This window comes from Cygnus atratus, chromosome 11 (genome assembly GCF_013377495.2).
Source record: "Cygnus atratus isolate AKBS03 ecotype Queensland, Australia chromosome 11, CAtr_DNAZoo_HiC_assembly, whole genome shotgun sequence".
NCBI lineage: Eukaryota > Metazoa > Chordata > Aves > Anseriformes > Anatidae > Cygnus > Cygnus atratus.
In genome coordinates, this window is record NC_066372.1 from 8,252,171 (window position 1) to 8,265,097 (window position 12,927).

A 12,927-nucleotide genomic window follows, 5' to 3' on the forward strand; every position below is an offset into this window, starting at 1 on the left:
GGCAAGAGAAAACGGGATATTCCATCTCAGGCTAATCTCATTTCCCCTGTCTGCATTGAACAATGGAAACATTGAGCACAGAATGCTTCATCGTGGACGGGTTATGGAATAAAAGAGCATTCAGTCTTTTTGCTCATTTCCCTACCTAGGAGTTTTATGGGACAGTGCATAAGCTGAAGCTCCTCAGGGGCTGTAGCTGTAGCTTGTACTCCGGTATTTATACCGGATTTTGTGGAACCATTTAGTGCAGCGTTCAATAAAGCAAGTCAAGTAACCCCAGCATCACGTGGTATGCGCAGCACCTCAGGGAATTGTGCAGATACACTGTGGCCTGCACCAGGAGAGTGCTGTACGTACTAGCTTGTTTGGAAGCTTTCAGTACATATTACCACCCAGCTTTTCTTTCTGTGGATCTCTTTCTCATTGTGATGAAGTACCCTCATTGCTGGTGTGAGACTGGGAGAGGCAAGAGTTCCAGTCTAGTTTTGGCAGCCAGTCACCAGCGGGGTCCCACAGGACTTAATGCTAAGGCCAGTTTTCACAATTGTTCTAAATGATCTAGACACAGGACTTGAATGCATGCTAAGTAAGTTTGTGGGTGGGTGATACTATATTAGGAGCTGTTGACTCCCTCGGGGGTAGAGAGGCCTTGCAGAGAGATCTTGGTAGACTAGAGGGCTGGGCGATTACCAACTGGTATAAAATTTACCAAGAGCAAGTGCTGGATTCTGCACCTGGGATGGGATAATCTTGGCTGTATGTTCAGACTGGGGGATGAGAGACTGGGGAGCAGCCCCGCAGAAAGGGATCTGGGGTCTTGGTCAACAGCAAGATGAGCATGAGCCAGCAGTGTGCCCTGGGAACCAAAAGGGCCGACCGTGTCTTGTGGTGTATCAGGCACGGCATTGCCAGCTGGTCGAGGGAAGGGATCGTCCCGCTCTGCTCTGTACTTGTGTGGCCTCTGTTCTTCTCTAAATGATGAAGGATTTTTTTCTTGATGAATTTTTGCCTCATGCAGTATGAAACTGGTCATGGCCAGAATGACATCTAAATTTTCTGCTCCTGCACAAATCATTTTTACTATTTAGTATACAAACCTCCAGGCTCCAGGGAATTCCAGGTTCACCACACACCATATAGCCATTAATACTTCCTTCCAAAATTTATTATTCTGTAATCTCTCCCATAATATATGAATTACAGTCTCTAGAGGAAATTCCTCATTTTCTTGCATATATCATCGCAATTCTTGAAGTTCTGCAGTAGTTTAAAATTAATGTGCCAGCCTTATACTCATTTGAGCAAGAACTGGATCCCCGACTCTGTTAGTTCCCATTGCAGGAGGGTTATTGTAGCTATTCGGAGGTGAATTTCCATGTTTATGGGGTTATCGGTAAGTGGTTTTCTTTGTGGAACTGCTGCAATTTATGTTCTTGCTTAGAGAAAAGTAAAGCTTGCTCTCCCCATAGGTACTCAGCGTTCTGCAAGCGAAGGAAGTGGGATATTGGCAGTAGAATATGAAAAAATCTGGAGCTTCAAAGGGCTCCCCGTCAGATTATTGATAAGCTGTCTGGGAAGGCAAATTGGGGCACCGGAAAGCGTTTTGACAGTTGTTGCTTGCGAGGCAGTCTGAGCTGGTTTAACACTTCTGTTTTTTCAACTCTTAAGCCAGTTCCTTTGGTGATCGTCCATTAGTGATCTGAAGAGAGCCCTGTTACTGCAGAGCAATAGATAAAAAACAGTTTTTTTCAAATGTTGAAATGTATCTACTCTGAAGCCTCCACCTGGGAGTGGTTATATCTTATGTGCACTCCACTTGGCCGCTAAACTCCGTGAATCCTTGCAGGAGGTTGGCTTTGGCTTCTCCCATAGGTGCCGGTTTTAGGCTTTTGGGTTCTCTGCACTGATATCTGGACAGAAATACAGGAATTATACCTTAAGTAACGGTTAAGTAAATGTGTGTGTAGTTAGTGAAGCGAGGCTCTTGAATTTCATACTCACCAAAGGGGCGGGGTAGAAACTCTTTATCACTTCCCAAAGTAGAGACCAGTCACGTGTGTGAGGTTGAAGCTGTCTCCCATCACTGATGTGTGGAGGTGTGAAGACAATGCTGACAGGTAAAGGAACACAGAACGGGAACACTTTCCACTGTCCAAGCATGCAATCCTTTCCATAATGATCCCTTTTGTAAATGGATTGTCCTCCACGTAAAGGCAGCGAGCTATTTCCCCTTATGATGCTATTATAGCACTGGTCCAGCAACTCACTTTCATAAAATTATTAGAAGCCTTTTCCCAGTTCCTGGGCTACACTTACTCATTGCCAGTTTATAATATTTTGTTCTTGAATCCTTTTCCTTAAATTATTCTCATCTTACCCTGGTGTTTACCCTGAAAGTTCTTGTTTCATCAGTATCCATATTCTTTGTCAAATTACGGTTTTCTAGCTGCAACAAACAAAGCTGTTTTGCAGAGGCAGACCCAGGCTCCTGTGTTTGCTCCAAGCTGCCTGTCACAAGCCAGCTCAGATATGGATCTGCCGATCCATATTTACAGAGAAAAGAAAAAGCGTCGAGAGGTCCCCCGGGCCATCCCATGCCCAAAGCCATCAGCCATGGCCACGCAGATGTCTTGGGTCTCAGCCCTGTTCAACTGAGCTCACAGTGCTCTTGCAGCACGATCTGCTAAAGCAAGGGCCAAACCAACCCAATACCTTGTCAGTTAAGGATTTTGGTTTTCTGTCCCAGAAATATCTGCTAACAATGGATCCTGTTCCATGTCTTGGATTTTCCTTGCAGACAGTGACTTTCATCTCAGGTTCATTTCTTAGTTAGAACCAGGTTGAATCTGTTGCTCTGTTTTCTGTGCAAGCCAACTTTGACAGTTCCTCTTGTGGTGGATTATCTCACGTGCTCAGGCATCCATCCAGCTTCTTCAGAGCCTGTGTGAATGGAAGTCATGTGAGCGCTGCAGCTTGCACCAATGAGGCAATCTGCCTTCATACAAAAGTCTTGTGCAAGGTGCCAGCTGGCTGCTCATATTTCCTATTGGCACAAACTTTCCATGTCGCTAGAGGGAAAAGTGGAGACACCTTTTGGGGCCAGCAAAGCAGAGTGGAAAAAAATTCCGCTCAGGTCATCTTATGCAAGACCAGAAAGGTGAACTAGGCACAGCACAGCCTAGGGAGCATGCATGTGCCTTTATAAATGGACGTACAGGTGAGCAGTGAGCTACACTTGGACTGCCGAGGAGGAAAGGAATTAACGTCCGGCTGAGAATTTGGTTACATGTTCAGATGACCAAGGTCAGAGCAAGCTGAAATTCCAGTGCATGGCAATTTGCAGGGGAAAACTCCCTGGGAAGGTTACAGCTTCACCGGGGAATTTTCCCCTGTGGACCACCAGCGTGCTCTCAGAAATGCGTGCATTCTTCCTCCTTTATGTCCCTTCTGTCTTCCTTTCTTACTGCACCCCAGTGGCACAGTAAGGCTGTGTCCGTTTCTTGCCAGGTCACATTGTGGTGGTGTTACTGGCTAGTTCCTGTTGCTGTTCCTACATCTAGAAGTGTTCAGGGGGCAATAGGTTGGTCCTATAGCTTATGCCTTGAAAAACTTTCCTGCTCAGTGTGTCTTTGTCTTTTTAAGCTCCTTGCTTTCAGTAATGAAGGATATAGTCAGAGATAACGGGAATTGTTTATAGCCTGTGATACCCCAAATAGGTGAGACCCCCCATATGGCTAAGATAAGTTTGTCCATTGTCAGTTTGCTTTAATGTAATTATTCAGAAACTTAATCTGTTGTTGAAATATTTATCCTGCTGTTGTTATTCCAATGCTCTTTATTGCTTTTTATTCATGAGAAACTACTCAAGGTAAAAAAATATATATATTTTATACACACAGACACATGTTTGTAGATACTATTTACATATATACATAGAGAGAAATGTACACATACATAAAATCACCTAGGGAGCGATGAGGTTAATGGGCCATCACACAATGACATGACCTGATAGCAGGCAGCTGTGCCGGTCGTGCGTGCAAGTGGTCACACATGTGGCCAGGCAAAAGGGTAAAGCTTAGAAGTAGACAGTGAGTTAAATATGATGAAAATACATTACCAAAAAATACACATATGCAGGTGTTTTCTGAATGGATCTGAAGGTTCCCTGCCTGAGCAAGAACTGGTATCTCTACAGGCTGGCAAGTTTGGTAGCATTTAGAGCATGAATTATGTATCATAGAAGTGAAGTGTATTTTAGTAGCAGATAGCTGAAAAGCCTTGCAATGTACTCCTAATCCAGCGGCATTGCCTTGAGCTACTCTGAGGCCTCTTTGTCAAACGCAGACATTAGCACAAAGCACACCTCTGACTGCAGGCATTTAAAGATCAACAAGGGCCAAAAAAGCTTTTAAGAGCCAATGAAACCAGGAAAATGACCATGTTTCCTTTCAGTGTCAGGTTAGATTGCCTTCTTATGAGTGCAGCTATTTCAGGTACAGAGTGCTTAGTGGTTTGGGTCTTGTTGCATGGAGAACGCGTTCCCCAGAAAACATCTGTTTCCTTCACCTGCAAACCGCAGTGTGCTGTGAAAAGGCAGGGCTGTAGCCGCAGGACCCCAGGGGAACGAAGGGAATCTGGCTCAAAGGGATGATGAGCACGGTTTTCTGAAACATGGTATCAGAGGCAGCACTTAAAAGGAGAGAATGCTTTTAGAGTGCACCACACACTGCTAATCAGGCAGGTCCAATTCCCAGGGAGGTCCAAGAAAGAAATGTACCAAAGGAAAAGCCCCGCTTGAGTTGGTTCCTGTCAGCCCCTGGGGCTGGTGGGGTGTGGGGCAGCATCCCAAATCACACCTGGTCTGGTCTGTGGGCCCAACAACACGCAGACAGCTCAGGTGGTGCTCTGGGCATGGAGCACAGAGGAGTGTGTTTCACAGTCTGCCATTTCAACCATTTAATCAGATGCTGCCTTTTTTTTTCCTTTTTTTTTTTTTTCAGAAGATGACATGAATAATTACATCAGTCGATACTACAATGAACCTAGCAGTGGTAAGTTTTGCTTGAAAATGCAAATGTAAACTGAATTTTTGCCTCCTATTGTGTGCTGTAAACCCAACAAGACTGAACAATGATGTAGCTCTGTCGCAGAAATGAAACCCAACCATGCATCTGGGGGTTGTGGTTGACAGCAAGCTTAATATGAGCCAGCAGTGTGCCCTGGCAGCCAGGAGGGCCAACCGCATCCTGGGGTGCATCAAGCACGGCATCGCTAGTCGGTTGAGGGAAGTGATTGTCCCGCTCTACTCTGCGCTGGTGCGGCCTCACCTCGAGTACTGTGCGCAGTTCTGGGCACCACAGTACAAAAAGGACATTAAACTGTTGGAGAGTGTCCAGAGGAGGGCGACGAAGATGGTGAAGGGCCTAGAGGGGAAGACACATGAGGGGCGGCTGAGGTCACTGGGCCTGTTCAGCCTGGAGAAGAGGAGGCTGAGGGGGAACCGCATTGCGGTCTACAACTTTCTCGCGAGGGGAAGGGGAGAGGCAGGCGCTGACCTAGTCGCCTTAATCACCAGTGATAGGACCCACAGGAACGGTGTCAAGCTGAGGCAGGGGAGGTTTAGGCTGGACATCAGGAAGAGGTTCTTCACTGCGAGGGTGGTCGCACACTGGAACAGGCTCCCCAGTGGTCACTGCACCAAGCCTGTCTGAATTTAAGAGGCGTTTGGACTGTGCACTTAGTCACGTGGTCTGAAATTTGGGGTACACCTGTGTGGCACCAGGAGTTGGACTTGATGCTCCTTATGGGCCCCTTCTAACTCGGGCTATTCTATGGGTCTATGATCTGTTGGGTTTCTCTGTGAAAGCCTGTTCCAAAGCAGTAACTTTCCAAGGGATGAGGGAGCTCACCTTTGCATCACGTCACTTGCAGTAGTTTGAAGATGCAGGCCAGGACCCCGGCTAGCCAGGTTGTTTGGCCTCCAGAGAGGTGCAAATGCACCCGAGAGTGAAAAGCGGGGACAGGACAAACAAGCAGAAAGGGGGGGGGGCGGGGGTAGCTCAGCCTAGCCCTGTGCTGGGAAAGAAACCTTTCAGGAAGGGTAAAGCCAGGGGTAGGGAGCCCTCGGTGGCACCCGTGCTCCACGACTGGAGGCCGGCCTTTGCATAGCGGGGCCCCGACAGGACGCCTGTCAGGCTGGGGGGGGGGGGGGGGGGACACGGCGCGGCTCGGGAGCGCTTAAAGGGGCGTAGGCGTGAGGCGGCCGGGGGGGGGGGGGGGGGGGGTTGGGGGGGGGTGTCTTAAAAGGGGAACGGGAGTAAGGTGGTCGTAAGCGGGGCAAGGCGCTGTAGGGTCTTAAACGGGCAACGGTAACGAACGGAGTTCTTAAAAGCTGCGGGGCCGTGTGGCGGTCTTAAAAGGCGCGATGCCAAATGCACGTCTTACACGGGGCACGACCATTGGCTTCTTAAAAGGGTAACTCCAGCAAAGAAGGGACTGGGGCGCGTGACGTTCTTAAAAGGGGCACGACGAAAAGTGGTTCGTTAGGAGGGGAAACGGGCTGACCGGGACTCTACAGAGGGGCGGGAGCAACGGGTGGGCTTAAAAGGGGCACGAGCACGGGAGGTTTTGTAAAGGGCGCGCGGGGCGGGCCGCGTGCCTGTGCGTGTGCTGGCAGCGAGCTCACGTTTGTGTTTTTAAAGTTGCGCGTGTGGGGCCGTTCCCAGGGCCACTCACCTTGTGGCTCTTACAAAGGGTGTGCACAGCAAAGGCTCCCAGAAGCGACCCACCCGCTTGTCGCTCTCGAGTCAGTGCTTGTGGTAGCTCTTAAAAGGGGCGTATGGCTGTGGCATTTCAGAAGCACAGGTTAAAGGGACTTGTAAAAGACGTGGGCCCAAGTTCTTAAAGCATGTGCCTCTGGGGTCTGTAAGAACCTTAACATTAAGCCTAAATGTTTGTAATTTGTCATGTGTAACCCATGGAAACAAAATGAGCCTCTGACTCTGTATGTACAGACATGTTTTTATACCTCTGGTAACACAGTTTATGCTTACCATTCCTGCAGACAGCGGCATTCCCACAGCAGCTGTCTGTGTTGTTACCACCGCCGCCATCGATGTCCATCACCCCAACATCTCTTCCGACGTGTTCACAGTGGAGGTGCCGCTGCGGCTGAACAGCACCGGGACATCTGCCAGCATCACATCGGGCAGCGCGTCCCGCTCCACCATCAGCTCCGGTACCCAGCCGTGCAGCGAGAGCAGCCAGACCCTGGGCTCCTCCCCAGAGTGCAGCATGACCTGTGAGGATGCTGCAGAGGCTGGCACCAGCCTGCAGGCTGACCACCTGTGCACTGAGCAGCAGGTGGCACAAGCCATGGTGCAGGAGCTGCTCTCCTCCCTGTCAGAAGAGGTCTGCCTGGCTCAGAGGAGTCTGGACCCTGTCAACCTGAAGCGGCCCAGCCCAGGAGACTCAGCAAGGGCCAGCCCCAACCTGGGCCACCGGCTCACCATCTACAACCGCAGGAACCAGGACAGCCTTGATGTCTTCCAGCTCCAACCGCTCATCGATTGTCCACAGGGGGCCCCAGTGATTGATGAGAAGTATAGGGCACTAGGGCGCCCCGAGCCACCGCAGGACAAGGTCCCCAAGGCATAAGGAGAACTGTGGGGGCACACTCACTGTGCAGGCACACTCACGATGCTGGGTCATCAGGCTGCCGCAGGCAAGGCACCAGTATTGGAGGCAACCCAGACCAGCTCCTGGAATAGGTGCCAGCCCTGGGCCAGGCCAGCACCTCCCCACTGGTGCCCACAGGACACAACCAGCCCACCCACCTCCATATCTGGGCCAGCCCAGACCTACGGTGTTCTTTGGGCACAGTGGACCTTCCAGCCCTCTTCAGCCCAGACGGACCCTCTGTGCTTGGTGGGGGGGAGAACAGACTGCAGCCCTGTCCTGCCCTCAGCCTGGGTCCAGCCCCAAGGTGCACAGACCTTCCCCTGCTTCAGAGCCACAGGGCCCAGGGGGCAGGACAGAGAAAGCAGCCAATCTAGGCCCAGCCTGGCCTCCTAGCTCACCATCCTCCCTGCCAGGGGGCTGAGCATAGCTGGAAGGGAGTAAGGATGGCAATAAACACTGACAAACACTGGTGCCTCCCTTGTTCCTACCTTCCCTTCCTATTTTTTCCATCCTTCCTTCTTTCCCGTACCTCTCCTTTCTTCGCTTTCCTGTCGTCTCTCTTCAATATCCACCCCCCACTCACCACCTGCTGTCCCATCCAATCACCCACCACACACAGAAAAAAAACAACAAAAAGCACAGTGACAGGCCCTCATTCCCCTACAATCCTTTATTTGTTATTATTCCTTCTTACCACCTGTCTCAGCAACCCACACTGCCCAGCAAAAACATATGCTGACACCAGCGCTTTCCAGTACTATTTTTTTCTTCTTTTTTTTTTTTGTCATTACCCCCCAAAACGCAGTGTGGGGGCCAGCAGTGTTGCTCACTTCTTCTTCAGGAGCTCCGTCATCTCAGGCACTGCCTGCAAACACCAGTGCCAGGGTAGCACCTGCTCTCCCCTCTGTCCCCCCAAAGTCTCCCTGTGAAGCACCCAACCCCCCCCCAAGGGCACCCCCTGCCCTCCTGCTCCAATGCGTAACACACAACTCCACAGGCTGTGGGTCACCCCAGCTCACAGCACTCCCCGCTTCCCTCCTGCTGAATAGAGCCTCTTAATTATTTAAGAGCGCTACATTTCCATTAGGTGGAAATAATGCATTCGTACAAAATTTATTAAGGAAATTGTCTACATGGTGTTTCTTCAGAATGTGACTTTGTCTCTGGCTTACAAAAAGGCCCGTTCTCACTGTTGAGCCAGCGGGCATCAGTTCAGGAATGGCATTAAGTGCTGGCAGAGTTTCTGTCCATGCCTCTCCACAGAGCCACTACCAGCTCATGCCAGTCACACACATGGCCGTGCGCACAGGCGCCCACCTGTGAGCCATAAGGCACTTGGACATGGTCTACTTCACAGCTCAGTTTTCCAGGAGAAAACTGCCAGTTCGTCACAAGCTGCAGTAAGGCAGCGAGCCCAGGCAAAAGGGAGAACTGCTGCAGTCTAAAGACACTGCTAACTCTGCATGTTCATACTTTCTGAAGCTTAAAAACACATCTAAGTACCTATGTGCAGTTATTTCTCAGAATGGCACATGGTCCGAGTACCAGAATAGGGGCAGGCTGACTGTGAAACCCACCCCCGCAAAATTATCCTGGCAAGGACTGAATTCTGAGACTGAAAATAATGAAGTCATAAAGCCAACTCTTTAACTAAACCCAGAGCAAACACCCTGCCACAAATATCTTTGAAATTTAGTAGATTATATTATCTATTTAAGATACCATTACGTATCTGAATGAGTTATCCCACACGTTTCCAAGTTTAGCCTTACCTGAAACAAGTCTGCCACCAGTCCGTAGTCTGCCACTTGAAAAATTGGAGCTTCTGGGTCCTTGTTAATAGCAACGATGGTCTGCAAGCAACAGGAAAGCACCATGTGAATTTATAGTGATTTACATCTAGGGTCAGAATTACACAGACAGGTCTCATCTATGAAACATGGGCTAACTTCTCTCCTAGCCACCAGATGCAGAGCACAGTGGATCGCAGCTCTTAAAGTGCTTTTCCTTTCCACCTCAAAAAAAAAAAGGCAAACAAAAAAACCGAACACCTCCAAAACCCACCATCAAGAAGTCTCCAAAACTGAGCCACGTGTTCATAACAGTGATTAAAAAGTCCGTTCCTTGCTCATAGGGACATCGGGGCTATCCTTCCTTGTTCAAAATAAGAAGCTAGGAAAAAAATTACTACTGCAGATTATCTGCACTATTTAAGCCGTAATATTACAAAAATAAATTGGGTAGCATTTAAAACACATATGATCAAATGATGCCAGAGGCCCCTGTACTTACAGGGGGCCATGCGATTTACTGTGTCGCACAGTAGAAAAACGCACAGTAGACAAATGTGATCTAAATCCCAACACGACAGTCCATAAAATGCCTTCCTTGATTTCAGCTCTTTCATACAGGTAAATCATTCCGTAAACATCTGTGACAGCTTCCAGCAAAGTAAGTGGGTGTCCACATCCGAATGTACAGCAGGATGGGGAGATTCCATAAATGATGGAAAAAATCAAAACCACGACAGCTCATAAAATGAGCCTGACACCAAATGGGTTTAAACCACAGCACTCCGATAACGGCCTTTCTACCTAAATGCTGCAATATGAACTCTGATTCGAGGCAACAGGAGTCCTCAGGACAGCTCTAACCCAACATTTATTTCATAGGCTTATCTGCCATTCCCAGGTAACCACAGTTCATGTTTCTCACGTGCTTTACTCCCTCCACTGAACATACTCATCCAACAAAATTAATGGCTCGGTACCATATATCTAATGGCAGTAACTCAAAGATGCGAGTTCACAAATCCTGTGTTCTTAAGCCCACAGAAACATTCTTTCTTCACAGCTCTTTTGTATCCTGTGACTCGCTATAAAGAAGGACCACATCCTTTATGCAGCAAAGTACCTACAGCAGAGCCCTGCTGCTGCCCGCTTGCCAGCTCACAAGCAGAGACTTACTGGAATACTCGCAAGGCTTCCCCTGCAATATTTTCCCCCAAAAGGTACTTGTTTTATTTCAGTTACCCCATTTGCGAACACTAGCCTCCGCTAACAGCTCTACAGTACAGGAAACAAAACCCAGGTTATGACAGCCCAGGACATTAACTCAATAAAGACCTTCTCTAACCATGCTCTGAGGCCCTACCACGCTTTCCGAGAGCCCTTCGCAGGAGCATGAGGCCTGAGGGGCTAATCCTGGGGCCTGCTTGAGGCCAGCCGTCGGTGACACCCTGGGGGCTGCTGGCTCTGTCCTTAAGGCTGCGGGAACTCTGGCAGGCAGGAGAACGATCCAGCTAAGATGGCAAAGCACACACCTGGGTCATCAGCCCAGCCAAACCAGGCAGGAGACTATGGGCAGGCAGATGGCTCCAATGCCCCTGCTTTCACCTGGCCCAGGTGAGAAACGCACAGGTACAGTAAATTCCCATGAGTTGCTACTTCAACACAAAGGATACCTTCAGCTGCAAAACCAGCTGACTTTCCCTCTGCATGCTCCCCTCTTCAGCCCCACTAGCCCTGGAAGGCTACTTAAGAAATACTATGCCACATTCACACACAAAAAAAGAAGCACCCGTTGCTTGAAAAGTATCTATTTTAAAGCTTTAAGTTTGGCAGCCTAGTCCTTCCTCTGCCTCCGTCTGCTCAAGTACCTCTGTACTGAGATCTGGTTCTCTACCTCATCGCTAAAGTCACTTTCCATAATAAGAAGCAAAAGCATCACCTTGTTTGCAACAAAACTTTTTGAAGTTACATCTCTTGGGAAGAGCAGATGCTGGCTGGAACTACCTCAGGAGGGAATTAAAAATAAGGGAAGAAAGCAACAAGGATTCACCAGGCCTCCACAAAAGCTGCATTTTCTACCTTGCTGTAAAAGGACAAATAAATTACACATTTCACTTGGTAGAAAGCATCCGACTACTCTGGAAAACATATCCTTAAGTGTGGAAGTTCACAATGCCAGATAATTCACAGTGCTGATGTAGGGCAGGGGACACTCCCGAGACAGTTTCCATGGCTGCATAATTCTTTTACGTTTGTATAAGCGGGATCTTTTCCGTAATTACACCTGTAATGCTTTGACTAAAAGGAACGCAGAATACACTTCAAACATAAGTAAAACAATTTTAGAATGCACATATTTGTTTACAGTAGAAAAACTATCATCTCTGGGTGAAATGAATCTTAAGTATGCTTCTAATATTGACAAATCTTATCTGTACTTATTTCATATAAAAAACCATCTTGAAGTACCAAACACGGCACCGAAAAAGCCAAAAAAGCTGGAGGTCTTACTGTTACAGCACAGCCAATATTGCTGCACGGTATCAAAGAAAATTCTGGCACATAAAGTAATGGGTTTCCAGCATGGCTGGTAGTTTTACTGAGATGAAACAGGAGATAAATGCAAACGGGGTCAAATCAAGACTCAGGCAGCTTTATGTATACCTTTCTCAGTCCGTGCCTGATTTAATCCCACCCACCCATTCCCTCCCTCACCCAAAAGCAAGGCAGGAGACTAAGTGCTTTGAAACAAAGACATTTTTTATGCTGTGGCCCATCAGCTCCTACTCCTATCAGAGTCCAGGGGGAGCTAAGGACAACGGGGATGACTGTGATAGTACCGCATCAGGGCTGCTTTAGCCATCTCTCCCTGTTGACTGTCCCTGTTGTCTCCCTGTTGCTGCACTGCAAGAGACTACGGCAATCCTGTTTCCATTAAGAACAGTGAGAATACACTGCTACAGATGCTGTTATTCACATTTCTCTATCTCAAGAGTGACCTTCATTGCCTCTGCCCATCATTCATCCTCAGTTTCTCATTTTGGTTGTTTTTTCTCCATTGTGTCGACTAAGGCAAAAACAGCTCAGCTCCCATTGTAGAAAGCTGAGGCCCCAAAAAGGGTGCTGTCTCCCAAATCCAGATGATTTCCCCACGGAATTTATAATATAAATCATATGTTCAAGAAGAACTAAATCCTAAGAAAGCGTGGACCATCCTACCTTGCAGGCTGGATTGTGAGGACAAATACCAGTCACATAAACTCATTACAGTCTGTCACTGGTCAAACACAAGACAATTTCAAGGATCTGCCTGTAAAGTTTTATAATCTTTTCATTGGTTGGCGATAGTTTTATAAAAGCCTCTCATCAAATTTCTGGGTGCTGGAAAACTGATTCAAAGCCATTAAAACTTGTGATAAGTTCCCTGGATATAGACCAAAAAAATAATTTCTTC

The 12,927-nt window shown here is 48.1% G+C and overlaps 2 protein-coding genes across 2 annotated transcripts in view; one reads left to right on the top strand and one right to left on the bottom strand.

Moving 5' to 3' along the window:
* The window catches only part of TMEM266 (transmembrane protein 266), a 59,650-nt gene extending 51,419 nt beyond the window's left edge, over window positions 1-8,231 (top strand). The window contains exons 11-12 of the mRNA XM_035553774.2: window positions 5,004-5,054; window positions 7,067-8,231. Of these exons, the coding sequence (XP_035409667.1) occupies window positions 5,004-5,054; window positions 7,067-7,659 (644 nt within the window). The 3' untranslated portion in view covers window positions 7,660-8,231. The remainder of the gene's footprint in view (window positions 1-5,003; window positions 5,055-7,066) is intronic.
* Window positions 8,232-8,338: 107 nt separating this feature from the next.
* ETFA (electron transfer flavoprotein subunit alpha) overlaps window positions 8,339-12,927 on the bottom strand; it is a 32,379-nt gene continuing 27,790 nt past the window's right edge. The window contains exons 11-12 of the mRNA XM_035553772.2: window positions 9,456-9,536; window positions 8,339-8,548 (exon numbers count right to left, since the gene is read on the bottom strand). Of these exons, the coding sequence (XP_035409665.1) occupies window positions 8,510-8,548; window positions 9,456-9,536 (120 nt within the window). The 3' untranslated portion in view covers window positions 8,339-8,509. The remainder of the gene's footprint in view (window positions 8,549-9,455; window positions 9,537-12,927) is intronic.